Consider the following 26,754-nt stretch of genomic DNA (forward strand, 5'->3'; position numbering starts at 1 on the left):
CTCTCCGTTGTTTCGGGTTCTTGCATCCCGGAAAGTGTGCGCTAACTAGAATCTTTAAGGAGTCCCTGCAATTCTCCGTCCACTCTCCGTTGTTTCTGCGAACCAGGCCTGGCGAGGGGGGGCTTTTAGATAACAGTTTTCTAAGTCTTGTCACCTCATTTGTTCTTTCAAAGCTGCTACAAAAGTTTTTCCAGGACTGTCGTTTGCTCCTCCGCATTAACTTTTTGTAGTCTCTTAACAGATCCTTATATTCATTCCAACATTCCTCGCTCTCCGCTAGCTTGGCCAAGTTGAAGATTTTCCTTACACTGCGTCTACACGATTCGAGCTCCTTGTTCCACCAAGGGGGACTCATTTTGCGTTTGGGCCGCAGCATAGGACAAGCGGAATGATAAGCCTTAGTAAGAGTGCTACAGAAGAGATTCACACCCTCCTCTAACTCTTGTGGAGAGTTGAACACGCACGGTCTAAGTCTTTTACCAAACAGTATTTGTCGGTAACGTACCCAGTTTGTAATTCTGGGGTTTCTTCTAGCCTCAAGTCTAGCTTTAACCCCCTTTCTAATAGAGAAATGTATATATCTATGGTCAGAGAATGACGGTGTACTTAGCACCCTCCAGTTCTCAACCGTTGTACCACTACTGGTGTAAAGTGTAAAGTCTAGGACGTTTTTCGAGGTTGGTCCTATATACGTAGGTTCCTTCCCCCGGTTTGCTATCACTAGACTACTCATTAATATAAAGTTTAACAGGGACTCACCTCTTGCATTGATGTCTCGGCTTCCCCAAATCGTGTGGTGCGCGTTAGCGTCAGCCCCAACTACCAGCGACTGTTTCCTTCTGCTGGATGTAGCCACCAGCCCCTGGAGTTCTGCAGTCGGTGCCTCGCCGTCATGTGGCAGGTAACAGGATGCAAGGAGTATGAGCTCATCCCTGGAATCCTTTACCGCCACCACCGTCAGGTCATCTGTGGAGAGATTTAAGTTAACATGGGAATACAGCTTTTTTCTAACCAGTACCGCCGTTCTTACCTTGTTAGTGACGCTCGGGGTATATGTTGTGTAGTTAGGTGACTTTAGTCCAGCGACCACGTTACCCGATGCTATCCATGATTTCTGGACTAAAGCCACGTCGTAACCGCCCTTCTCTAGATTGAGAAGGAGTTCGGCAGATGCGATCTTACTTTTGTGGAGGTTCACCTGAAGTACCGTCAGCTCCTGGTTCATTAACCTTAGAGTACTGATCAGGTGACCCCTCCACCCCCTGCAAGACTAATGAAGTCGCCATTATCTCTTCAATTCCGAGATCTTTTTCGACTTCACCCGTCTCCAGTGTGCTTACATTGCCATCCGCGGGGTGGCGCTTTTTGAGGCGAAGGAATACGCTTCCAACTCCCCACGCCATCTTCCCGAATCTGGCATATAAAATGTCGTCAGCCGCCTTATTGATTTGGAGTATGTAGCTCTGGCCTCCATCTGCGTTTGCAGTTTTAGCTACACTCAGTACTCTCACTGAGTAATCACTGGTCGGCACGTCCGGGTTTTGTCGTTGTAGCAGTCGAAGTGCATGTTCCGGGTCTACCACGCGAGGTATCGCCACCTTCGCTTTGGGAACCGACAGAATGCTGCTCCGATCCACAACCTCGAGTTTCGCGTCCTTCCACAGGTTTGGAAGTGTTCTCACTGCTTCCTTCACCCATGTCAGCGACGGATCGTCCTTGCATTTAAGGATTTTGACGCCACCAAGCCACCCTTCTCCATCAAACGTTGGCATTGGTGCGCTAGGAGAGCGCTTCTAGTAGCTTCATTTCGACTACTTTCCACCGCTCCTGCTACATCTGTCCCAGCGGGTTACTGCGGTCAATGAGAGTCACGATCAAGTGTCGCTTTGCCACCTCATTAGCTGCCGCCGCTGCTCTGGACGTTGTCGGCTTGTCGTCCGCTCGCTTAACTTTTGGCTTCTCAGCCTCGTCTTTTGTCTTTCTTTTCTTCGTTGGCGCTTTCGGTTCGCTCCTCGATACGGTTAGCAAATGCTGAGTTCGAGGCACTGCACCAACTACGTGAGGCAAAGTGCGCGCGGCCGCTTTTCACCTCCTCTCTGGCCCAAGCCAACCGTTTCATCTCCTCTTCACTCAGGTTGGACTTGCCTTCGAGTCGGTTACAAATGCCGACCGCCGCCTTGTATCTCGATTTGGCTTTCAACCCCTCCTTGCTGGGCTTCTTCCGGGGCCCTCTCTTGTTGCCAGAGTTGGAACCCTCGGTCGAATCCTGCGGAGAGCGAAGAAGCTCTTCTTCTTTGTCTGTATTTATGCTCACAGCGCTTTCTGGGTCCGAATCTTCATGGATTGCGGAACCCGCGCGCTGCAGAGCTGGTCTGACAGTAGCATTACAACCACCGCAACCTGCTCCCGTTGCAGTGGAGGTGTGGCCGCTGGCGACACAGCTTGAAAAGTCGCTGTGCCCGCCGGTGGTAGCAGCCTCGTCTCCCACCGACGTTTGGGCTGATATCCCAGCCCGCAGTTCTTCCTTTTTGTCCTCCATTTTGAGTTTTTGTATTCGGGGGACTCTACCCCTAGCGTTTTATACCTACCGCCAGGTACCTCACTGGCAATGGCTAATGTACTCACGTCTCCACCGCCCTATGAGGATACATATAGAGCATTCCAACATATGATGATGGATGTGGAGTACATCAGCCTTAGCTAGATGGCGCCTGCTGCACTGCCGTGACTTAGCTTGTCATAGACCGCTTGAGACCCCAGCAGTGCAGGCAGCGCCACCCATTGCCCAGTCGACACCCGCGCGGAGGATATAGCCAAGAGGAATTTTTGTCGACCATGAAAATTATTTACTTGCATGAATTCATTCAATTAGTATTTATATGAAAATTTTTTACTTGTATGAATTCATAAACTTAGTACCTATATGAAAATTATTTAGTATCTATATGAAAATTATTTACTTGCATGAATTCATACAATTAGTATTTATATGAAAATTATTTACTTGCATGAATTCATACAATTAGTATTTATATGAAAATTTTTTACTTGTATGAATTCATAAACTTAGTATCTATATGAAAATTATTTAGTATTTAAATGAAAATTTTTTACTTGTATGAATTCATAAACTTAGTATCTATATGAAAATTATTTACTTGTATGAATTCTTACAATTAGTATTTATATGAAAATTATTTACTTGCATGAATTCATGCAATTAGTATTTATATGAAAATTTTTTACTTGTATGAATTCATAAACTTAGTATCTATATGAAAATTATTTAGTATTTAAATGAAAATTTTTTACTTGTATGAATTCATAAACTTAGTATCTATATGAAAATTATTTACTTGTATGAATTCTTACAATTAGTATTTATATGAAAATTAATTAGTACTTATATGCAAATATATCACCATGTGGTGTCGGCTCTTTACAGATGGGGACAACGTCCGGTGGGATTAACGTGGGTACCTGCCGACGACGGCCTTACTCCACGGTGCTCAAAAGCACAGCGGATCAAATCAATGCGATGATCAGCGCCCCAAAAATGCTACGTATTATTCGGTATCAATTGGCGTGTGGAATGGACACACTAACCACCTTGGTGGGGTTCGAGGCCTATCTAAAACCTCTGCCGTACTTTGGGTCCGGCACCCGGTTGCAATGCAACTCCACATTGAGTGACCAAAACACTCTTCCCGCATTCGGGTATTAAACCACAACCACCACGATACTCCCCGAGGGGCCAGTCCGCATGAGTAGGTTGGAGCGAACTCCAAGGGCTCCTACTCCCCGTGGTACCAGAATTAAGTCTCCGGTCAGACCTCGTAGTTGAAACTACTACCACTTGAGCTACCATACTGCTCCGTACTGGTGACCATTTAAGTTAATGGTATAAAAAATTATACCTCCCCTACCCGATTTACAACTAATTGCCTACGCCGACTGAACAAACCACGTGCAAACCTATCAAACGACCCTAAATGTTCGGCATTCCGTCTATCCGAGAGCACACCACTAACATCTAGCTGTCCATCAGTCCAGCTAATCCCCATACCCCCAAGGTCCCTAATGTCCGACTACATCGGGCATTCCGTTATGACATGCATCCAGTCCTCAGAGAGTGCCCCAGACATACACTCCGGACTTTCGGAAATGTTCCTCTGATGCAAGAATGCATTCAAAGGTCCATGCCCAGTCTCATACAGAATCTGAAGTCTGGGTTTTCCTCTACAAACCTAACATCCCGAATGTACTCGTAAGTCACTCGAACGTTAGGGCTATTGTCCCAACGGTCTTGCCACCTACTCCTAACACTATCATATAGAAGCCTTTTGCTCCTTAGATAGCCCTCCCTCGCAACATCCTCATCGGAAATCCAATTCGACAGCAATGAGACACTTAAGCCTCGTCTTAACCTAAATGCAACAGCACGTTGTATAACAATCAGGTCAAGAGGAGGCGCACCTAACAACACCTGTAACGCATCTGTAGAAATGGTGCGACATACAGGCAAACAGGCAACCATCAAACAACGTTGTATGGAGAGAAGTTTTTGGCGACCCCGGGCCTTAGATGCTAATTCCCACCATATAGCGGCTCCATATGTGGCAGAGGCCACAAATAAGCCGCGATATATGGTACGAACTTCACGACGTCCGAGACCCCAATCACTCCTTAACACACGCTTGACCTTGCAGACAATTCCTAACAGACGCTCCTCCACGCTAACCAAGTGAGGAGTGAAACACATCCTTTCACCGATGGTCAATCCCAGATATTTGACTTGCGTCACATACCTGATATTGACCCCATTCATTCGGACAATCGGTGGACGAGCCGATGACAGTATGCTTTTCAATAGCATTGTCACCGTTTTGTCAACCGATATTTCAACCCCCACACCTGTACCCCAATTGTGAACAATTTCTAAAAATCGTTCACCCTTTCGCTCTAACTCCAGCCGTGAACTACCTTCAACTAAGAGAAGGAGGTCGTCTGCATATGCACAACAACTACAAAGTATTTCAAGCTGGCCAAGCTGAGAGTCCATCATTAGGTTCCAAATATATGGACCACAGATGGATCCCTGTGGGCAGCCCCGTTCTACCCCAATATCCATGCTACCATTCATTCCAACGATAGAGGCTTTTCTGTCCGAAAAGTAGCTCTGCCAGAGACTAATTTCCGGACAGCCCAGTTCCTCTAACCGTTGTATCACGCGATCCCAGATTAGGTAATCAAATGCCCCCTTGAAATCGACAAATACGCTAAGGACATATTTGTTGGCATTCTCCCGGACAGCAAATCCCGCGTTAGTTCCTGAAGCCTTTCCACCATAACTCTCTCCAGTACTTTACCAAGCACTGGAAGAAGACTGATGCTCCGATAAGATCGTGGATCACTCCTAATCTTATCAGGTGACTTCAGGAGAGGAACAACCCTAGCACTTTTCCACTCACATGGAAAATATCCCTCACAAATGCACTTATCGTAAATGACCTCCAAGTATTCCGGAATGAACTTCCACAAGCTTTTGCCCAACTCTCCGTTTAAACCATCAAGACCTGGGGACCGTTTAGACCTAACCAGGCTAAAGGCATATCCCAACTCCCCATCATCAAGTGGAGGAACCGGTACCTCTTGTGCAAGAGGTGCCAGCTCCTCAGCCCTAGGAAAGAATGCTCTTAACAGAACCCCTGCACACTCACTCCATGTTGATAACACAGTGTCGTCAACACGAAGAGATGTGATGTCCTCCCTCCTATGACCCCTACAAATCTTTAAGACCTGACCCCAGGGGTCATCCCTATGTTCATTAACGAACCCCCTCCACTCCTCTTCTTTGATTTTTATAAGCATGGCCTTATACTCGCGCATCGCACAACTGAAATCGTTCCTAATCTGGGCGAACCTATCCGAGTTTGACCGCCGAGCGCGTTGAAACTTCCGTCTCAATCGCCGGACAGCCCTCCTCTTCAGGGTTAACTCCTGCGTCCACCACTTAATTTTCCTAACCCTGAAATCTTTATACTTCTTCAACAACCTATCGTTCACTCGCCAGACCAATTCATACAACCGAGCAATTTGCTCGTCCACCCCCAGATTTTCAAACCCACTGAGCGGTATATCCAATACCGCTTCCCTAACACACTGTCCATATTGGTTCAAGTCGATACCAGAGGTACGCCATCGCCGCAATGGACTTCGAGGGAGGGGAATTAGGAGTAAACATAATTTTAATCAAATTATGATCGCTCAATCCCCACCCTCCACTAATCTCCCACCTAAAACTGAACGCCTTATTTGCTGCCTCATTGATTAAGGACACGTCAATGTCGCTCCCCCCTCTAGGCCCATCAAATGTGAACCACTGGCTTGGCTCATTTAAGATGTGGAGACTGTTAGCAGCCACCCATTCGCCTAATGCCTGTCCCCGAGTGTAGCTCGAATATCTACGAGCCCATCGGGGAAACTGGCTACACCACATCGAGGATATGGCATTCGCATCCATCCCTAGGATAAATGGGCTACCACTCGCAAGTAGTAGTAGCTTATCCATGTATCGCAGATAGGGCTCTAAGGGTTCCCTAAACTTACAATACATACTAGCAACAATCAGCCTACCGAACTCCCCCTCTACAGAAACACATACACCCTCTTCTGACGAATCCAAAACTATGCAATCGTAGCTTGGGTCAGTCACAACTATTCCAGCATTACACCTAAGGTCCGCGAAGACTCTGAAACCCCCAGGAAGACCACTTACCATTCCAAAATTGGTGGCGTATGGCTCCTGGAGTAAGGCGATGCTGCACCCGCTATCTAAAATACAACGCCCTAAATTACACATGACGGCATAGGACCTCTGACAATTTAATTGTAAAATCCCCCCCATTAATGTCTGGCAAGAGCACGTCCGACAACCCCACAGTAAATCGGACAGGCAGCCGACATCATGAGATGTCCAGCTGGCCTTCCTTTAAACGCACAGTTGCGACAATGGGGGGCATCGAGGTTCTACAAACAACTGAATTAGAGGGGCATCTAAAGCCAATATTAACGTGAGTACCTGCCGACGACGGCCTTACCTCACGGTGCTCAAAAGCACAGCGGATCAAATCAATGCGATGATCAGCGCACCGAAAAATGCAATGCATTATTCAGTACCAATTGGCGTGTGGAATGGACACACTAACCACCTTGGTGGGGTTCGAGGCCTATCTAAAACCTCTGCCATACTTTGGGTCCGGCACCCGGTTGCAATGCAACTCCACATTGAGTGACAAATATCACTCTCCCCGCATTCGGGTATTAAACCACAACCACCACGATACTCCCCGAGGGGCCAGTCCGCACGAGTAGGTTGGAGCGAACTCCAAGGGCTCCTACTCCCCGTGGTACCAGTATTAAGTCTCCGGTCAGACCTCGTAGCCAAAAAACTACTAACAGTTGAGCTTCCATACTGCTCTGGACTGGTGACCAGGGGTTGGACCCCATTCTCACATCCAATACACACACAATGTGTATTGTGAAGAAACACAAACAAAGAAACTATACTTAGTTTCCAGCTTATTGTCTTCGCCGCTTAAACACCTCACGCGCAAACGCACCAAATAATTCTAATCGTTCGGCATCCCAACTAGTGGAGATCACATTAAATAAGAATATATATCTTGCGATATAATTCTTATAAAATTTTAGCAAGAAAGTTCCACAATTGGCTACGTAACTACTATCCGGGGAACAAGAACCGAAATTCTCTCTTTACCCAGAACGAGTACATAAACCATGGTATTGCTTCCCAATCAAGCCCGACTATCTCAATCTTCAGAGCCAATCCTTATCCCGAAGTTACGGATCTAATTTGCCGACTTCCCTTACCTACATTATTCTATTGACTAGAGACTCTTCACCTTGGAGACCAGCTGCGGATATTGGTACGGCCTGTTGAGAAGTTTGCGTAACCTCACCATAAATTTCCAAGGTCCGAGGAGAAAATATCGACACAACAGTAAATGTCATGCTCTTCTAGTCCATCTACCATATCTCTCTTCGAAAGACTTCCATGGTAGTACGACTATAAAACAGAAAAGAAAACTCTTCCGATACCTCTCGACGGCTTCTTTATGGTCGTTCCTGTTGCCAGGATGAGCACAAGGCCCATTTTTAATAACAAACGGATACTCAACAGGTTACGGAATTGGAACCGTATTCCCTTTCGTTCAAAATTATTCACGTGTTTAATTACTATGAAGAAAACATAATATATTCTCAACAATTCATTAAAACTTGAAAATTTTCGGCTTTCGCCTTGAACTTAGGACCGACTAACTCGTGATCAACCACTGTTCACACGAAACCCTTCTCCACTTCAGTCCTCCAAGGTCTCATTCGATTATTTGCTACTACCACCAAGATCTGTACCAATGGCGGCTCCATGCAGGCTTACGCCAAACACTTCTAAGCACACCATTGTACCCTCCTACTCACTAAAGTTTCAAAATTTATAATCCAACCGAAATTGTATTATAAATCAAGTACTTTAGCGGTAATGTATAGGTATACAACTTAAGCGCCATCCATTTTAAGGGCTAGTTGCTTCGGCAGGTGAGTTGTTACACACTCCTTAGCGGATTACGACTTCCATGTCCACCGTCCTGCTGTTTTAAGCAACCAACGCCTTTCATGGTATCTGCATGAGTTGTTAATTTGGGTACCGTAACATTACGTTTGGTTCATCCCACAGCGCCAGTTCTGCTTACCAAAAGTGGCCCACTGGGCACATTATATCATAACCTCAACCTTCATATCAAGAAAGGTGAGGTTCTTACCCATTTAAAGTTTGAGAATAGGTTAGGGTCGTTTCGACCCTAAGGCCTCTAATCATTCGCTTTACCAGATAAGATTATTTTACATAATATTTAAATGCACCAACTATCCTGAGGGAAACTTCGGAGGGAACCAGCTACTAGATGGTTCGATTGGTCTTTCGCCCTTATACTCAATTCTGACAATCGATTTGCACGTCAGAACTGTTTCGGTCTTCCATCAGGGTTTCCCCTGACTTCAACCTGATCAAGTATAGTTCACCATCTTTCGGGTCACAGCGTATATGCTTAAGGTACGCTCCAGTTAGAGGTATAAATAATAATAAATTATCATTATACATAACTATATGGAACGCCCCGGGATTGAATTAATAGTGAAATATTTCACTAAAAATTAATCCCATTATATAAAAGTTAAGTTAATTTCGCCATTAGGTTTAATATAACCCAATGACTTGCACATATGTTAGACTCCTTGGTCCGTGTTTCAAGATGGGTCCCGAAGGTATCCTGAATCTTTCGCATTGTTAATCATATAAATGCATACAATTAATATTAAAATCAATGATAATAATATTATTGTAAAATTCAAAAGAATTTAAGCATTATATATGTAAAATCTATCAACACTTTATCAAATCATCAGTATTTATTCTATGTTAATAAGCTAAAAGCAAATTAATTTGAATAAACTTAACACCAATGATCTTTTGATATATATTTTATTATGTTAATAGATTACAATGTCCTTAAATATCACAGTTATAATGATGAATTTTTCATAATGGATATTCAGGATCATCGGGCTTAACCTCTAAGCAGTTTCACGTACTATTTAACTCTCTATTCAGAGTTCTTTTCAACTTTCCCTCACGGTACTTGTTTACTATCGGTCTCATGGTTATATTTAGTTTTAGATGGAGTTTACCACCCACTTAGTGCTGCACTATCAAGCAACACGACTCTTTGAAAATATCTTTCTAGTAATCATTAACGTTATACGGGCCTGGCACCCTCAATGGGTAAATGGCCTCATTTAAGAAGGACTTAAATCGTTAATTTCTCATACTAGATATTAAGATATTCCATACACTGCATCTCACATTTGCCATATAGACAAAGTGACTTAGTGCTGAACTATTTTCTTTTCGCTCGCCGCTACTAAGAAAATCCTTGTTAGTTTCTTTTCCTCCCCTCATTAATATGCTTAAATTCAGGGGGTAGTCCCATATGAGTTGAGGTTGTATAAAAATATTTATATTTATTTTATATTTTAGCCTTTTGCTATTTTAAAGAAACATACATAATTATTTCTTAACACCAATAATTTTCTTAATAATAAATATTCAATCTTTTCATCCCGCGTACTACTTCATTATAACAACAATATTATTTTCTTGCTTTTTTACATTTAAGGCAATCCTAGAATAAAATAATATTTTATGCTAGACGTTCCTCTAAATGTATATATTATTTGAAATAATATTGAAATTTTATTGTTTTTGGGAATACTAAGATTCTTATTTATTATAAAATTTCGTTCAAATATAAGGTGTTCAAGAATATATTTTCTATATTTCTCTTTATGCTATTAATATTATGGATTGAAAAATACAATCCAGTAATATACCATGTGCTTAAATTCTTTTAATTGACTAAAAGAATAAGCAACTAATCTAGCATAGTCTTACAACCCTCAACCATATGTAGTCCAAGCAGCACTTTAAAATTAATTAAAGTACATAACAGCATGGACTGCAATATGCGTTCAAAATGTCGATGTTCATGTGACCTGCAGTTCACACGATGACGCACAGTTAGCTGCGGTCTTCATCGACCCATGAGCCGAGTGATCCACCGCTTAGAGTGATAATTTTTTGTTTATTTTAATTTAACGTCAAGAGTTTTTAATTTATTGAAAGAATAACAATTATATCACATTTCGTTTTCGTATATTATATAAACTATTTTAAAACATCTTTCAATAAATTGTAATTTTCAACCCAAACATTTACAAATTGCGCATGTCTTAGTCCAACAAAAACAGTAATTCCTTTTTTATTACATTTTATTTAATTTCTATAAATTTTTAAGGAATTACACACGTTAATGAGAACAAATTAACTTATCATTTATATTATTTTCATAAATAGTAAGTACAACTATATATGTTTAAAGTTTTGTTGCGTTCAAATACAATGTATGGGATATAATTATACTCTCGCAACCTGTTGCACAGAGTATCATAGTTTTGTTCACATAACGGTTGTTTGTGTCACCAAGAAATATAAGAGTTAGATATGGGGTTATATATACATAAATGATCAGGATGACGAGTAGATTTGAAATCCGGATGTCTGTCCGTCCGTCTGTCCGTCTGTCCGTCTGTCCGTGCAAGCGATAACTTGAGTAAAAATTAAGATATCTTAATGAAAGTTGGAACACATGTTCCTTGGCATCCTGAGGAGGTTGCTTTCGAAAATGGGCAAAATCGGTCCACTGCCACGCCCACAAAATGGAGGAAACCGAAAACCTATACAGTGTCATAACTAAGTCATAAATAAAGTTATGAAAATGAAATTTGGAACATAGGATCCCATTAGGGAGGGGCACATTTGGATGTAATTTTTTTGGAAAAGTGGGCGTGACCCCGCCCTCAAATAAGTTTATTGTATATAACTCGCAAACCAATAAAGCTATATAAGCCAAACTTTCTGCAGTCATTTTTTTTAGCCATTTCCTTATACAGTCCAAAAATGAAAGAAATCGGATAATAACCACGCCCTCTCCCATACAAAGGTTAGGTTGAAAATTACTAAAAGTGGGTTAACTCCCTAACGAAAATCGTCAGAAACACCAAATTTTACATAAGAAATGGCAGAAAAAAGCTGCACTGAGATTTTTTTACAAAATGGAAAATGGGCGTGGCGTCGCCCACTTATGGGTCAAAAACCATATCTCAAGAACTATTCGACCGATTTCAATGAAATTCGGTATATAACACTTTCTTGACACCCTGATGACACGGGTGGAATATGGGCGAAATCGGTTCACAACTACGTCTACTTCCCATATAACCAAATTTTGAATTCCATCTGATTCGTTCACTTTATAATGTATTCATAAGGAACCAATGAAGCTAGCGGAATAAAACTTTACACAAATACTGTATTTGAGCTGTGACATCACTTGTGGAAAAATTGTCAAAATCGGACCATGACTTTTCAAGGCACCTGATATCAAGCATGAAGAACTCAGTGCCTAAGGTTAATTTTTCACCGAAAATATAGGTAAATCCCTCAGATATTTTAATGTAATTCATTCCCTCTGAATTTTTTTCCTATAACAGTTTCTCTCTGTACCTGAAATGGTAAAAATCGGGTCATAATTTCCCCCAGATCCTATATACCTAATTATAAGTAATATTAAATTAAGTGATCGTATAGTCTTCGATACATTGTATCTTGGTGGTGAAAACGAGTGAAATCGGTTTAGGAATTACCTCAGTCCCCATATACTATTTATAATGGTTTTCGTTATTCTATTGAACTTTATGCCGAATATATGGGTCGAATTGTGTTGTCTTTATAAAATTACATCAATAAATTGCGAGAGTATAAAATGTTCGGTTACACCCGAACTTAGCCCTTCCTTACTTGTTTTCATTATGCTACAATACAAGGAGTAAAAAAAAAAGAAAAAAAGAAAAACATTCAAATAAATGAATGAAAAGAAAAAAAAGAAAATAATTTTTCTTTTTTATTCTTTTTTTGTTTGTTTGTTTGTTTGTTTTTTTATAATATTTACGGATAGGAACACAATAATGATCCTTCCGCAGGTTCACCTACGGAAACCTTGTTACGACTTTTACTTCCTCTAAATAATCAAGTTCGGTCAACTTTTGCGAAACAACCGTGAAACACAAGGCGTCACAGTGATCACGTCCGGAGACCTCACTAAATAATTCAATCGGTAGTAGCGACGGGCGGTGTGTACAAAGGGCAGGGACGTAATCAATGCGAGTTAATGACTCACACTTACTGGGAATTCCAAGTTCATGTGAACAGTTTCAGTTCACAATCCCAAGCATGAAAGTGGTTCAGCGGTTTACCCGGACCTCTCGGTCTAGGAAATACACGTTGATACTTTCATTGTAGCGCGCGTGCAACCCAGGACATCTAAGGGCATCACAGACCTGTTATTGCTCAATCTCGTTACTGCTAGACGCAATTTGTCCATTTAAGAAGCTAGTGTCCTTATAATGGGACAAACCAACAGGTACGGCTCCACTTATATTAACACATTCAAACACTTGCACATTCAAGATGAACTCATGAATGAAGGCTATATAAGCTTCAACACCATAATCCTGAAAGCATCTATTTAATATATTTGTGTCTCGTTCGTTATCGGAATTAACCAGACAAATCACTCCACGAACTAGGACCTGCCATGCACCACCACCCATAGATTCGAGAAAGAGCTATCAATCTGTCTTACACGCTTATGTTCGGACCTGGTAAGTTTTCCCGTGTTGAGTCAAATTAAGCCGCAGGCTCCACTCCTGGTGGTGCCCTTCCGTCAATTCCTTTAAGTTTCAGCTTTGCAACCATACTTCCCCCGGAGCCCAAAAGCTTTGGTTTCCCGGGAAGCGACTGAGAGAGCCATAGTAGTAGCTACACCCAATTGCTAGCTGGCATCGTTAATGGTTAGAACTAGGGTGGTATCTGATCGCCTTCGAACCTCTAACTTTCGTTCTTGATTAATGAAAACATCTTTGGCAAATGCTTTCGCTTAAGTTAGTCTTACGACGGTCCAAGAATTTCACCTCTCGCGTCGTAATACTAATGCCCCCAAACTGCTTCTATTAATCATTACCTCTTGATCTAAGAACCAATGAAAGTAGTACAGAGGTCTTATTTCATTATTCCATGCACAAAATATTCAGGCATTTGGAGCCTGCTTTAAGCACTCTAATTTGTTCAAAGTAATTGTACCGGCCCACAACAACACTCGATAAAGAGCACTGAAGCAGGTTTAAATAGGAGGAATATATAAAAAATACATTGTATTAATTACATATAAGAACTCCGCCGGTAATACGATTGCATACATAAGGTAATGTACATACCACAATTATAGCTGTACTACTCGTATGAAGCACAAATTCAACTACGAACGTTTTAACCGCAACAACTTTAATATACGCTATTGGAGCTGGAATTACCGCGGCTGCTAGCACCAGACTTGCCCTCCAATAGGTCCTTGTTAAAGGATTTAAAGTGTACTCATTCCAATTACAGGGCCTCGGATATGAGTCCTGTATTGTTATTTTTCGTCACTACCTCCCCGAACTGGGAGTGGGTAATTTACGCGCCTGCTGCCTTCCTTAGATGTGGTAGCCGTTTCTCAGGCTCCCTCTCCGGAATCGAACCCTGATTCCGCGTTACCCGTTGCAACCATGGTAGTCCTAGATACTACCATCAAAAGTTGATAGGGCAGACATTTGAAAGATCTGTCGTCGGTACGAGACCATACGATCGCTTGGTTTTAGCCTAATAAAAGCACACGTTCCAAAAGGTCCGTGTTTATTTTGCATGTATTAGCTCTAGAATTACCACAGGTTCTATGGAACCATAACTGATATAATGAGCCCTTTGCGGTTTCACTTTTAATTTGTTTGTTCTTAGACATGCATGGCTTAATCTTTGAGACAAGCATTTAACTACTGGCAGGATCAACCAGAATAATATTTTTTATTCATTTATATAATATTTTTTATACTATATAAATTTTTATAATGATATTTTCAATATTTGAAAATTAAGTACGCGACATATACAAAATGCAAAGAAGAACGAAATCGCGACAATAAAAAATTATGAAATTTCTTTTACTACGATTGATTAAAAAATTCACTTCATTTCATTTAATTTCATATTATTGTATTATTTATTGCGGTCTTATTCGGACTTTGAGATTGTATCTTATCGTGAGAAAGAATTTTCGTTCTCTATACATATATAATACTAGCTGACCCGGCAAACGTTGTTTTGCCATATAAATAATTTACTAGTAATTTCTAGTGTAGACAAAAAATAGCTTACTTATTGTAAGTATGTATGTATGTTAGAATGTGTATATTGTATGTATGTAAGAATGTGGTATATGCGTGAAATAAGCATGGAGCGCTGTGAACGATGAGGGAATATAAAAATAACAAAAGGCAAACATTATTTTTAAGGTATTATAATTTATTCCTTAAAATTATATATCATTAATTAAACAATTACGACAGTAACACTATTAAACAATATCAATCTCTTAATGCTATAGCGTGAACAATATTTTTTGTTAGTCCATCCTTAGCTAACACAAACAAACTGGATGATTTACCCACTCGAGAGCATGCCACGTATAATTGTCCGTGTGAAAAACAGGGTGTTCTCAAATCTAATCCACAAACAGACATCGTTTGACCTTGGGATTTGTTGATAGTCATTGCAAATGCCAATCTAATCGGAAACTGAAGACGTTTGAATTGAATTGGCACATCTGTAGGTATAATAGGAATCCGTGGTATGAGTATATTTTCACCTCTGAACTTGCCATTTAAAATCCTGGCTTCGATCACGTTTTTCATTAATTTTTGAATGACTAATCGCGTACCGTTGCACAGCCGGGGCGGGTTCAAATTACGAAGCAAGATAATTGGAGATCCAACCTTTAATTGTAAATTATGTGGTGGCATGCCTGGCAAATCCAGTGAGTTCAAAAACTCTGTGGGAAAATTTACTGCTTCGCTGTCGTCGCAAACTGTATCAATAGATTTATATGATACCAAGTTCCCTGGCAACAACATTTGTATCTTCAGATTTAAATTGTCAACGTCTACATTTTTTGCCGCTAAAATCGCTCTTTCTGCAAGCCACTCATGATTTATGTACTGTGTGTGTACATCGGGAAATATTTGTTCAATGAGAGTATCTTGCGAATCAGCGATTGTGCAGAAATCGGTCGGTAATTTTACGTATCCAGTTTCATCTATAGCAACTTTTCCATCACCGATATCTAAAAGCTGTTTTGAAAATGTTTCAGCGGATGGATCTTGAAGCATTTGAACGCGCATATTTATTTTTAGCTGTAATTTTTCAACAATGAACATGGAATGACTGGAAGTGTTTGTCTGAAATCACCTGAAACGACCAACAGAGTTCCGCCAAATAGTTTGTCACTGTTTTTAATATCTTTCAATGTCCTGTTCAACGCCTCAAGTGAATGTTTGTGTGCCATAGTACATTCATCCCAAATAATAATTTTACACCGTTTCAGCACAGTGGCCATGGACGATTGTTTCTTAATGTTGCATACTGCGTCAGGGTTATTCTGAATATTTAGTGGCAGCTTAAATACTGAATGAGCTGTTCTACCTCCATCCAATAAAGTTGCTGCAATGCCCGATGATGCAACGGCCAATGCGATGCCATTATTTGATCGTATTTCAGCAAGAATTAGCGAAATAACGAATGTTTTGCCAGTTCCACCCGGTGCATCCAAAAAGAAGAACTCACCTTGTCCAGCTGAAACTGCGAGCATAATGCGATCATAAATGGTTCTTTGTTCCTCATTCATTAGTGGGACATTGCGGGCAACAATCGCTGCCATTTCTACAGTACTGTACTGCAGTTCACGATTCATTTCAGTATTCATTAAATCAGATGCAGTTCGATTTGGCGAATTCATACCGAAATTACTAAGTGGTAAGTTGGCAATGACAATGCAAAGATCCTCAATAGCAATCAATGCTTCATTGTACATTTCGTCGCTGAATGTTATGATTAGATCGTGGCACCGTATACGATGTTGATGCAATATATCATCAGTCATTGAATCTTTGTGATTTTCCCATAATATCTGTGCTCGGGCTGGGAAACATGTAGTCAACACTATAGCGAATAGTAGACGAATTTGTATTGCTGTACAGTTTAATGCAGCTTCAGCAAGCATGCATTCCCACTGGTTGTCGTCTTCCAGCAAGCCGAGTGCAAGGCATGCATCTTTATACGTTGGATATTGTTGCCCATTCACTTTACGTATATCTTGAAATGATAATGGGCCAGTAACATTAACCAACAACAGTCGAAGATAAAAGCACTTCGTGTGTCTTGGATTGACTGTAAATAATCGCCCCAAGGCGTTTGATTTAAAAAAAATTGAGACATGCAGCAACTGGTGAGCCTTGCTTGCGGGGCATCCATGTTTTTGTTTGAGTCCATGTGAAACAGCGTGGTACTTGTGAATAGAGTAATGTTCGTGCAAAGGTACCAAAATCATCCGCACGATTACACAATTCAAAAAATGCAGTGAGTGTAGTTTTCGGTGGATTTATTGCACGATCAATCGCTGTCTCGTTCATGAAAAATACACGCTGACCGTTTTCAAGATGGATGGCTAACTGAACAACTGCTGGATCCCGTTCATGAATTGGAAAACCAAAGATACGCCAAGCAGCTTCATTGGAGCTGATGTACCGACCAATTTGGTAGAGCGTTATTTCATCGTTTTTATTCACTGGAGGAGCATTCACATTAGTATTTTCCACTCTAAACACAGCCATATCACTGCCTTTATGGACATACTTGCAAATGTATTTGATGCTCTTCACAGAACTGCAGAACTCAACATTAATATGAGCATTATATGTTTTGCTCAGCAGAGGCGAATATGGCACCACCCAACGATTGTCAATATCAATGTCTGTGTTGATGATATTTTTAATAAATGATTGTCCGCCATTTTCAGGATTTCTTCGACGATATATTGGGTATCCGTCGACATTTGTGACCGTATCATTGGTAAAATCTTTAGGGAAATTTTTAGTACATTTTCCATCAGCCATGTAAGGCGATGAACTATTAAGAGTACCACATGGACCATGAATCATGTTTGTTGTAACAATATCAAACAGCAGTTGGTCAGTGGATGGATCTGGAATTTCCGCAGAAATGATGCTATCGATTTCTTCAGGACGGATTTTGTCGATGAACCAAACCAAAATGTGTGCATGAGGTAATTCTCGCTTTTGCCACTCAACCGAATACATCCAGCAACATGTGGGACCAAATACATGTGATTTAGTAATGAAACTTATTAAAGACTTCAACTTTTGTCTGAACACACGTGCTGTAATGTCATGGCGATGTATTGCATTTTGGCCAGGCAGTAGCAAAGATGTAATCTCTGGCCATTTTGGATTACATGCGAACGTGATAAATAAACATGGCCGTCCATATTCGCGCACGAAAGTCAGAGCATCCTGTATATATTCTTGCATATGCCTTGGACTGCCTACGTACGATGATGGTAAAATGACATGGTTACCAATTTCGGCGACGTCGGCGTTGTTGTTGATAGCGTCTCGCAAATGAATGTACTCTTCCGCGCGCAGCTTTTGTTGATTATATCGTAAGTATCGTAGTCGTTCGCTCTCAATCTTCGCGTACATGTCGACCATGAATTGTTGACAAAGCTCACGACATCGTAAAATGACGTTGTCCAGGCCACGTCTAATCATTAATCGGTACGCATAATAATCCTTTGAGTTAACGTTCTTGTTTGTTTCAGCTCCTGTAATATTTGTTCATAAAAAATAATTTAAATTTATTACGTTCAATAATTTAATTGTTTTGTTAAATGATTAATGATCAAATTAATAATCAATGAAGTACCTGATACGGTATCTCGTTGTTTTATGTTTATGCAATATCCGTCTTGTCCCTTCCAGAATATTAGCGGATATTGGAGAGCGTCATATGAACGATGTGTGTCAGCAATGAACTGAAGATTATTATTTCTTCAACCAATCACAATTTCTCGTGCAGCTGTACAATCGCCAACCATGATTCCAGCAACATCATCAACAACGGGTGCATTGAATCTACGAATATGCTCTCCAGCTGGTGTTTTATCAGGATTAATGACGATAGCGTGATTATCGCTTTGTAATTGGTGCATATGTGATTTGAATATTTTCAACAACTCGTTGTGCTCGTTCAAAAGAGCATCTAGCTCGCTGACGATGCGCCTGGCATAAAGTGAATCAAGGTTATTATAATCACAACGTGCATTCACGCGATTGGCAAGTGCGCTTCCGGAATCCTCGCCGCCCATAAAGTAGATTTGTAAGAATTTATGTGGTTCGTTTGGCATTGGCAGCAGTAAGCCCATTTTATGATAAACTTGGCCTCTGATTTTGAGTGTAGAATTGAATTGTTGACCATTTGCATTAGTATTTCGAACTATTTCTGTTGCTCCGAACGATGTCATTTGAAAGCATGAATTGAATCTTCGAATTGACTTCAGGAACACGTTAGAATCTGGATCCGTGCCGATAAGTAAGCCGTTCAATGGTTCAGGTGGTGTTTCAATTTCAGGTAGTTGCACTTTTCCTGACGCGCAACACATCCCAGCTGGCTCATTTTTGAATTTCAGAGCATGACAATGCGGACATTCCTTGTCCATAGCACCAATTACCACTTTTGAATGAGCATAATATTCAATATCGGGCTCATACTGGAATGCTAGACGCAGGAATGAATCAGATATAAATGCTCGATGTACCTGTTGTCGTTGTTGGTCATTTGTTCTTCGTCTATTGACTGTGAAACGGCGTGATTGTCGTTGTTCTAATCTTCTGACTTCATTGCGTTCAGCTCGTGTATCTTCTGGCTCTTCTTGATGCAATTGCGCCATTCTGACACGTGCATCAGTATTTTGTTGCTGGATTTGTTCTTCTGTTCTTTCGGATCTGCTATTTCGCAACTTTCGAGCTTTGCTTGTACTGCGGCTCAAATCAGCCCCTTTGCGTTTTCTTGGCATTGCTCACTGTACAAAACATACATAAATAGAATTAATTAAATTATTTAATGATGAAAAATGTTAAAAGTATAATTAGGGCCAGGATTTTTGCCGCAGTTTTGAAATGATTAGTTTTAATTTATGAAATTATAACAAAAATATAAGTTTTATGGAAAAAAATTTCAATCAAAAGTAAAAAATTAAATTTTATGAAAACATTGTCTCTTATACTTTTTTCATACAACTAATATTTCCATTGACATTTCAAAATAAAGATTCATAATGATTGATTTTTTGGAAACTGTGAAAATCTTAATTGTTCAATTACATTTTTTTAATAAAATTAAATTAAAATTACATTTTTATAAGATCAACAACATTTTCGATATAAATAAAAAAAAGTATACTTACAACACAAAATCCGTTGTTATTGAAAGCTCGTGTCACGTGTTGAGTACTTTTGAGGTTATAAAATCACTTGATTAAGTAATCGTGAAAAATACACTCAAAATTGATAATTTAATTATTATTATTGATAAAATAGGAATGATTAAAAGTTAATATGAGAGTTACACTGAGATAGCAAAATAATAATTGTCAACGTTACTACTACACTTGATGCATAAACAATAATGATGGCCGACAACTGTGTAGGGAGTGAGAAAGAAAGGGGACCGGCTTCGTTCTCATCCCTACTCCTTGCTGTTTACTGGGTCAGAAGTGCCACCTGTAGACATCTGGCGGGGATAACTAATTAAATGACGATTGATCAGTTTTCGACCGGGGAGGAAAAATGATTAAATTACTAAAATGGCTATTAAAAAATAAGGGTTGATCGTAGAAGGGTGAAAATTGAGGATTGTATGTATTTTTGTATGTTGTATCATAAAAAAAGAGAAATTAAAAATTGTGTCTAAAAAATAAATATAAAAATTTAGGGGTGGACTACCCCTAACATTTAGGGGGATGAAAAATAGATGTTGGCCGATTCTCATAGATACCGGATAAGCACAAAAAATTTCATCAAAATCGGTCAAGCCGTTTCGGAGGAGTATGGCAACGAAAACTGTGACACGAGAATTTTATATATTAGATAATTATTAATGTAAGGACGATGTTTCTTCTTGTATTTGTTAAACTTTCAAATAATATCATTTTTTATACATTTTACTTTATTTCAATGCATATAGTGCATATATTTTTTTTAAGAGTATATACGTTTTTCTTTTGATTTGAAATTAATAATTTCAAATTCAATTATTTTTTATTTTATTTCATATATGATATGAAAGTATTCGAGCGTAATAATATAAATATTTAACTTTATTGAATTTTATTCTTTACCCACATATAATTTATGTGAATAGAAGAACAAACCCCAAAAAAAGTTAAATTAAAAAAAAAAACGACTACATTATGTTAGGTATAGAAGAATAATCTCAATTAATAACATTTCATTATTAACAAAATTATTTCCAGGAATAAATTTTTTTGCTCTCATTTATATATTACACTTAAATACTTTTCTATTTATATGAAAAAAATTTGCATATAAGTACTAAGTATGCAATTTCATACAAGTATTAAAATTTTCATACAAGTACTAATATCAAAGTTTCATACAACATATATGTTTTCTGCCACGTACACCTCACCAACCCGAAATCGTATGGAAAAAATCTTTTTAACCATATAAAAGTTTTAAATCCATATATACACAAGTAATTTATATCATTTTCTACGAGCATTATGCTTATAAGAAATATTACAACATCAAAAATAGCTTAACATTTATTTATTTTTTTTTAAATTTTTTGTACTTATATGAAAATTATTTAGTTGTCTGAATTCATACACTTAGTACTTATATGAAAATTAATTACTTGTATGAATTCATAAACTTAGTATCTTAGTAGTTATATGAAAATTAATTACTTGTATGAATTCATACAATTAGTATTTATATGAAAATTAATTACTTGTATGAATATGAAAATTATTTACTTGTATGAATTCATAAACTTAGTATCTATATGAAAATTATTTAGTATTTATATGAAAATTATTTAGTATTTATATGAAAATTAATTAGTACTTATATGAAAATTATTTACTTGTATGAATTCATAAACTTAGTATCTATATGAAAATTATTTAGTATTTATATGAAAATTATTTACTTGCATGAATTCATACAATTAGTATTTATATGAAAATTTTTTACTTGTATGAATTCATAAACTAAGTATCTATATGAAAATTATTTAGAATTTATATGAACATTTTTTACTTGTATGAATTCATAAACTTAGTACCTATATGAAAATTATTTAGTATTTATATGAAAATTATTTACTTGCATGAATTCATACAATTAGTATTTATATGAAAATTTTTTACTTGTATGAATTCATAAACTTAGTACCTATATGAAAATTATTTGGTATTAATATGAAAATTATTTAGGTTAGGTTAGTCTGGTCGGCCTGCAGGCCACGCATAGACCAGTTATGGTCCTTTGCGATACCAGAATGGAGTGCCTTTACGTGTTCCCTGAGTAGTAGTCATCGTTCAGGATGCCTGCGCCTGTCGTGAATTTTAATAGTTTATGAGGCTTCACTGACGATATCTCCTCTAACTTATCGTACTGTGGTGCCCCTAAGTACCTAAAACGTTGTCTCGCTAACGCAGGATAAACGCACAAGAGATGCTCCACTGTTTCCTTGGTGCCCTGCTCTTGACATTTTCTGCATTCCTCCCCATCTGACAGCCCCATTTTATAGGCATGCGCCGCTACAAGGCTGTGACCGGTAAGAATGCCAACCATGGTCCTACTGCCCTTTCTATCTAGCTCCAGTATATTTTTGATCTACCGCTTTGCACATGACTTTTGCAGTTTTACACCCCGGCAGATCCTTCCATCGAGATATGATTTTTCCTGCCATGCACCTGTCTATGTCATCGTATAGAATGTGCATGGGTTTAGCGATGTTGATCATGTTTCCGGGTGACAGCTGTACACCACTCTTGGCAATCCCGTCTACGATTTCGTTGCCCTCGATGCCTTTATGGCCTGGCACCCAGTAGAAGTGTAGCCTCATATTTCTGGCGACCCTCACCACTGCTGCCCTGCTGGTCAGGACACTTTTTTTTCCATCGGCTTCCGATACGTAGATTTTCTGGTACCCGTCCACCATACCAGAACCCCGTAGAGCAGAATTGGTCTCACTGGAAAAGTCGCTGTGCCCGCCGGTGGTAGCAGCCTCGTCTCCCACCGACGTTTGGGCTGATATCCCAGCCCGCAGTTCTTCCTTTTTGTCCTCCATTTTGAGTTTTTGTATTCGGGGGACTCTACCCCTAGCGTTTTATACCTACCGCCAGGTACCTCACTGGCAATGGCTAATGTACTCACGTCTCCACCGCCCTATGAGGATACATATAGAGCATTCCAACATATGATGATGGATGTGGAGTACATCAGCCTTAGCTAGATGGCGCCTGCCTGCACGGCCGTGACTTAGCTTGTCATAGACCGCTTGAGACCCCAGCAGTGCAGGCAGCGCCACCCATTGCCCAGTCGACACCCGCGCGGAGGATATAGCCAAGAGGAATATTTGTCGACTATGAAAATTATTTACTTGCATGAATTCATACAATTAGTATTTATATGAAAATTTTTTACTTGTATGAATTCATAAACTTAGTACCTATGTGAAAATTATTTAGTATCTATATGAAAATTATTTACTTGCATGAATTCATACAATTAGTATTTATATGAAAATTATTTACTTGCATGAATTCATACAATTAGTATTTATATGAAAATTATTTACTTGCATGAATTCATACAATTAGTATTTGTATGAAAATTTTTTACTTGTATGAATTCATAAACTTAGTATCTATATGAAAATTATTTACTTGTATGAATTCATACAATTAGTATTTATATGAAAATTAATTAGTACTTATATGCAAATATATCACCATGTGGTGTCGGCTCTTTACAGATGGGGACAACGTCCGGTGGGATTAACGTGGGTACCTGCCGACGACGGCCTTACTCCACGGTGCTCAAAAGCACAGCGGATCAAATCAATGCGATGATCAGCGCCCCGAAAATGCTACGCATTATTCGGTACCAATTGGCGTGTGGAATGGACACACTAACCACCTTGGTGGGGTTCGAGGCCTATCTAAAACCTCTGCCGTACTTTGGGTCCGGCACCCGGTTGCAATGCAACTCCACATTGAGTGATCAAAACACTCTTCCCGCATTCGGGTATTAAACCACAACCACTCTATACTCCCCGAGGGGCCAGTCCGCACGAGTAGGTTGGAGCGAACTCCAAGGGCTCCTACTCCCCGTGGTACCAGAATTAAGTCTCCGGTCAGACCTCGTAGTTGAAACTACTACCAGTTGAGCTACCATACTGCTCCGTACTGGTGACCATTTAAGTTAATGGTATAAAAAATTATACCTCCCCTACCCGATTTACAACTAATTGCCTATGCCGACTGAACAAAACACGTGCAAACCTATCAAACGACCCTAAATGTTCGGCATTCCGTCTATCCGAGAGCACACCACTAACATCTAGCTGTCCATCAGTCCAGCTAATCCCCATACCCCCAAGGTCCCTAATGTCCGAGTACATCGGGCATTCCGTTATGACATGCATCCAGTCCTCAGAGAGTGCCCCAGATATACACTCCGGACTTTCGGAAATGTTCCTCTGATGCAAGAATGCATTCAAAGGTCCATGCCCAGTAAGCAAGAAACCCAGACTCATACAGAATCTGAAGTCTGGGTTTTCCTCTACAAACCTAACATCCCGAATGTACTCGTAAGTCACTCGACCGTTAGTTCTATTGTCCAAACGGTCTTGCCACCTACTCCTAACACTATCATATAGAAGCCTTTTGCTCCTTAGATAGCCCTCCCTCGCAACATCCTCATCGGAAATCCAATTCGACAGCAATGAGACACTTAAGCCTCGTCTTAACCTAAATGCAACAGCACGCTGTATAACAATCAGGTCAAGAGGAGGCGCACCTAACAACACCTGTAACGCATCTGTAGAAATGGTGCGACATACAGGCAAACAGGCAACCATCAAACAACGTTGTATGTGGAGAAGTTTTTGGCGACCCCGGGCCTTAGATGCTAATTCCCACCATATAGCGGCTCCATATGTGGCAGAGGCCACAAATAAGCCGCGATATATGGTACGAACTTCACGACGTCCGAGACCCCAATCACTCCTTAACACACGCTTGACCTTGCAGACAATTCCTAACAGACGCTCCTCCACGCTAACCAAGTGAGGAGTGAAACATATCCTTTCACCGATGGTCAATCCCAGATATTTGACTTGCGTCACATACCTGATATTGACCCCATTCATTCGGACAATCGGCGGACGAGCCTATGACAGTATGCTTTTCAATAGCATTGTCACCGTTTTGTCAACCGATATTTCAACCCCCACACCTGTACCCCAATTGTGAACAATTTCTAAAAATCGTTCACCCTTTCGCTCTAACTCCAGCCGTGAACTACCTTCAACTAAGAGAAGGAGGTCGTCTGCATATGCACAACAACTACAAAGTATTTCAAGCTGGCCAAGCAGAGAGTCCATCATTAGATTCCAAATATATGGACCACAGATGGATCCCTGTGGGCAGCCCCGTTCTACCCCAATATCCACGCTACCATTCATTCCAACGATAGAGGCTTTTCTGTCCGAAAATTAGCTCTGCCAGAGACTAATTTCCGGACAGCCCAGTTCCTCTAACCGTTGTATCACGCGATCCCAGATTAGGTAATCAAATGCCCCCTTGAAATCGACAAATACGCTAAGGACATATTTGTTGGCATTCTCCCGGACAGCACGCTGAACATACATCCAGGCGTCCTCTACGCTACGTCCCTTCCTAAAACCATACTGCCTATTCGACCTCAAATCCCGCGTTAGTTCCTGAAGCCTTTCCACCATAACTCTCTCCAGTACTTTACCAAGCACTGGAAGAAGACTGATGCCCCGATAAGATCGTGGATCACTCCTAATCTTATCAGGTGACTTCAGGAGAGGAACAACCCTAGCACTTTCCACTCACGTGGAAAATATCCCTCACAAATGCACTTATCGTAAATGACCTCCAAGTATTCCGGAATGAACTTCCACAAGCTTTTGCCCAACTCTCCGTTCAAACCATCAAGACCTGGGGACCGTTTAGACCTAACCAGGCTAAAGGCATATCCTAACTCCCCATCATCAAGTGGAGGAACCGGTACCTCTTGTGCAAGAGGTGCCAGCTCCTCAGCCCTAGGAAAGAATGCTCCTAACAGAACCCCTGCACACTCACTCCATGTTGATAACACAGTGTCATCAACACGAAGAGAAGTGATGTCCTCCCTCCTACGATCCCTACAAATCTTTAAGACCTGACCCCAGGGGTCATCCCTATGTTCATTAACGAACCCCCTCCACTCCTCTTCTTTGATTTTTATAAGCATGACCTTATACTCGTGCATCGCACAACTGAAATCGTTCCTAATCTGGGCGAACCTATCCGAGTTTGACCGCCGAGCGCGTTGAAACTTCCGTCTCAATCGCCGGACAGCCCTCCTCTTCAGGGTTAACTCCTGCGTCCACCACTTAATTTTCCTAACCCTGAAATCTTTATACTTCTTCAACAACCTTTCGTTCACTCGCCAGACCAATTCATACAACCGAGCAATTTGCTCGTCCACCCCCAGATTTTCAAACTCACTGAGCGGTATATCCAATACCGCTTCCCTAACACAGTGTCCATATTGGTTCAAGTGGATACCAGAGGTACGCCATCGCCGCAATGGACTTACATACGTCGAGGGAGGGGAATTAGGAGTAAACATAATTTTAATCAAATTATGATCGCTCAATCCCCACCCTCCACTTATCTCCCACCTAAAACTGAACGCCCTATTTGCTGCCTCATTGATTAAGGACACGTCAATGTCGCTCCCCCCTCTGGGCCCATCAAATGTGAACCACTGGCTTGGCTCATT

The 26,754-nt window shown here is 40.3% G+C and overlaps 1 protein-coding gene and 1 pseudogene across 1 annotated transcript; both read right to left on the reverse strand.

Annotated features, from left to right (window-relative positions):
• Nucleotides 1–10,530: 10,530 nt before the first annotated feature.
• On the reverse strand, nucleotides 10,531–10,709 carry LOC128923210 (5.8S ribosomal RNA; annotated as a pseudogene).
• A 5,268-nt stretch (nucleotides 10,710–15,977) lies between these two features.
• Nucleotides 15,978–19,592, reverse strand: LOC128922975 (uncharacterized). Its single transcript, XM_054235395.1, has 3 exons — nucleotides 18,701–19,592; nucleotides 17,166–18,467; nucleotides 15,978–16,939 (listed from the first exon to the last, which is right to left on the reverse strand). The coding sequence occupies exons 1-3, from the start codon at nucleotides 19,590–19,592 to the stop codon at nucleotides 15,978–15,980; spliced, it is 3,156 nt and encodes a 1,051-aa protein (XP_054091370.1).
• Nucleotides 19,593–26,754: the final 7,162 nt, after the last annotated feature.

The sequence above is a fragment of the Zeugodacus cucurbitae genome, chromosome X (assembly GCF_028554725.1).
Source record: "Zeugodacus cucurbitae isolate PBARC_wt_2022May chromosome X, idZeuCucr1.2, whole genome shotgun sequence".
NCBI classification, from domain to species: domain Eukaryota; kingdom Metazoa; phylum Arthropoda; class Insecta; order Diptera; family Tephritidae; genus Zeugodacus; species Zeugodacus cucurbitae.

What these genes read in the sequence shown, in the direction of transcription:
- LOC128922975 (XM_054235395.1), bottom strand. Translation starts at nt 19,592, where the DNA reads ATGGCGCAATTGCATCAAGAAGAGCCAGAAGATACACGAGCTGAACGC. An exon ending in TGCACGAGAAATTGTGATTG is followed by an intron (nt 18,468 to 18,700) that starts GTTGAAGAAATA and finishes CAAATATTACAG; the next exon opens with GAGCTGAAACAAACAAGAAC. An exon ending in TAATCGTGCGGATGATTTTG is followed by an intron (nt 16,940 to 17,165) that starts GTACCTTTGCAC and finishes TATCATTTCAAG; the next exon opens with ATATACGTAAAGTGAATGGG.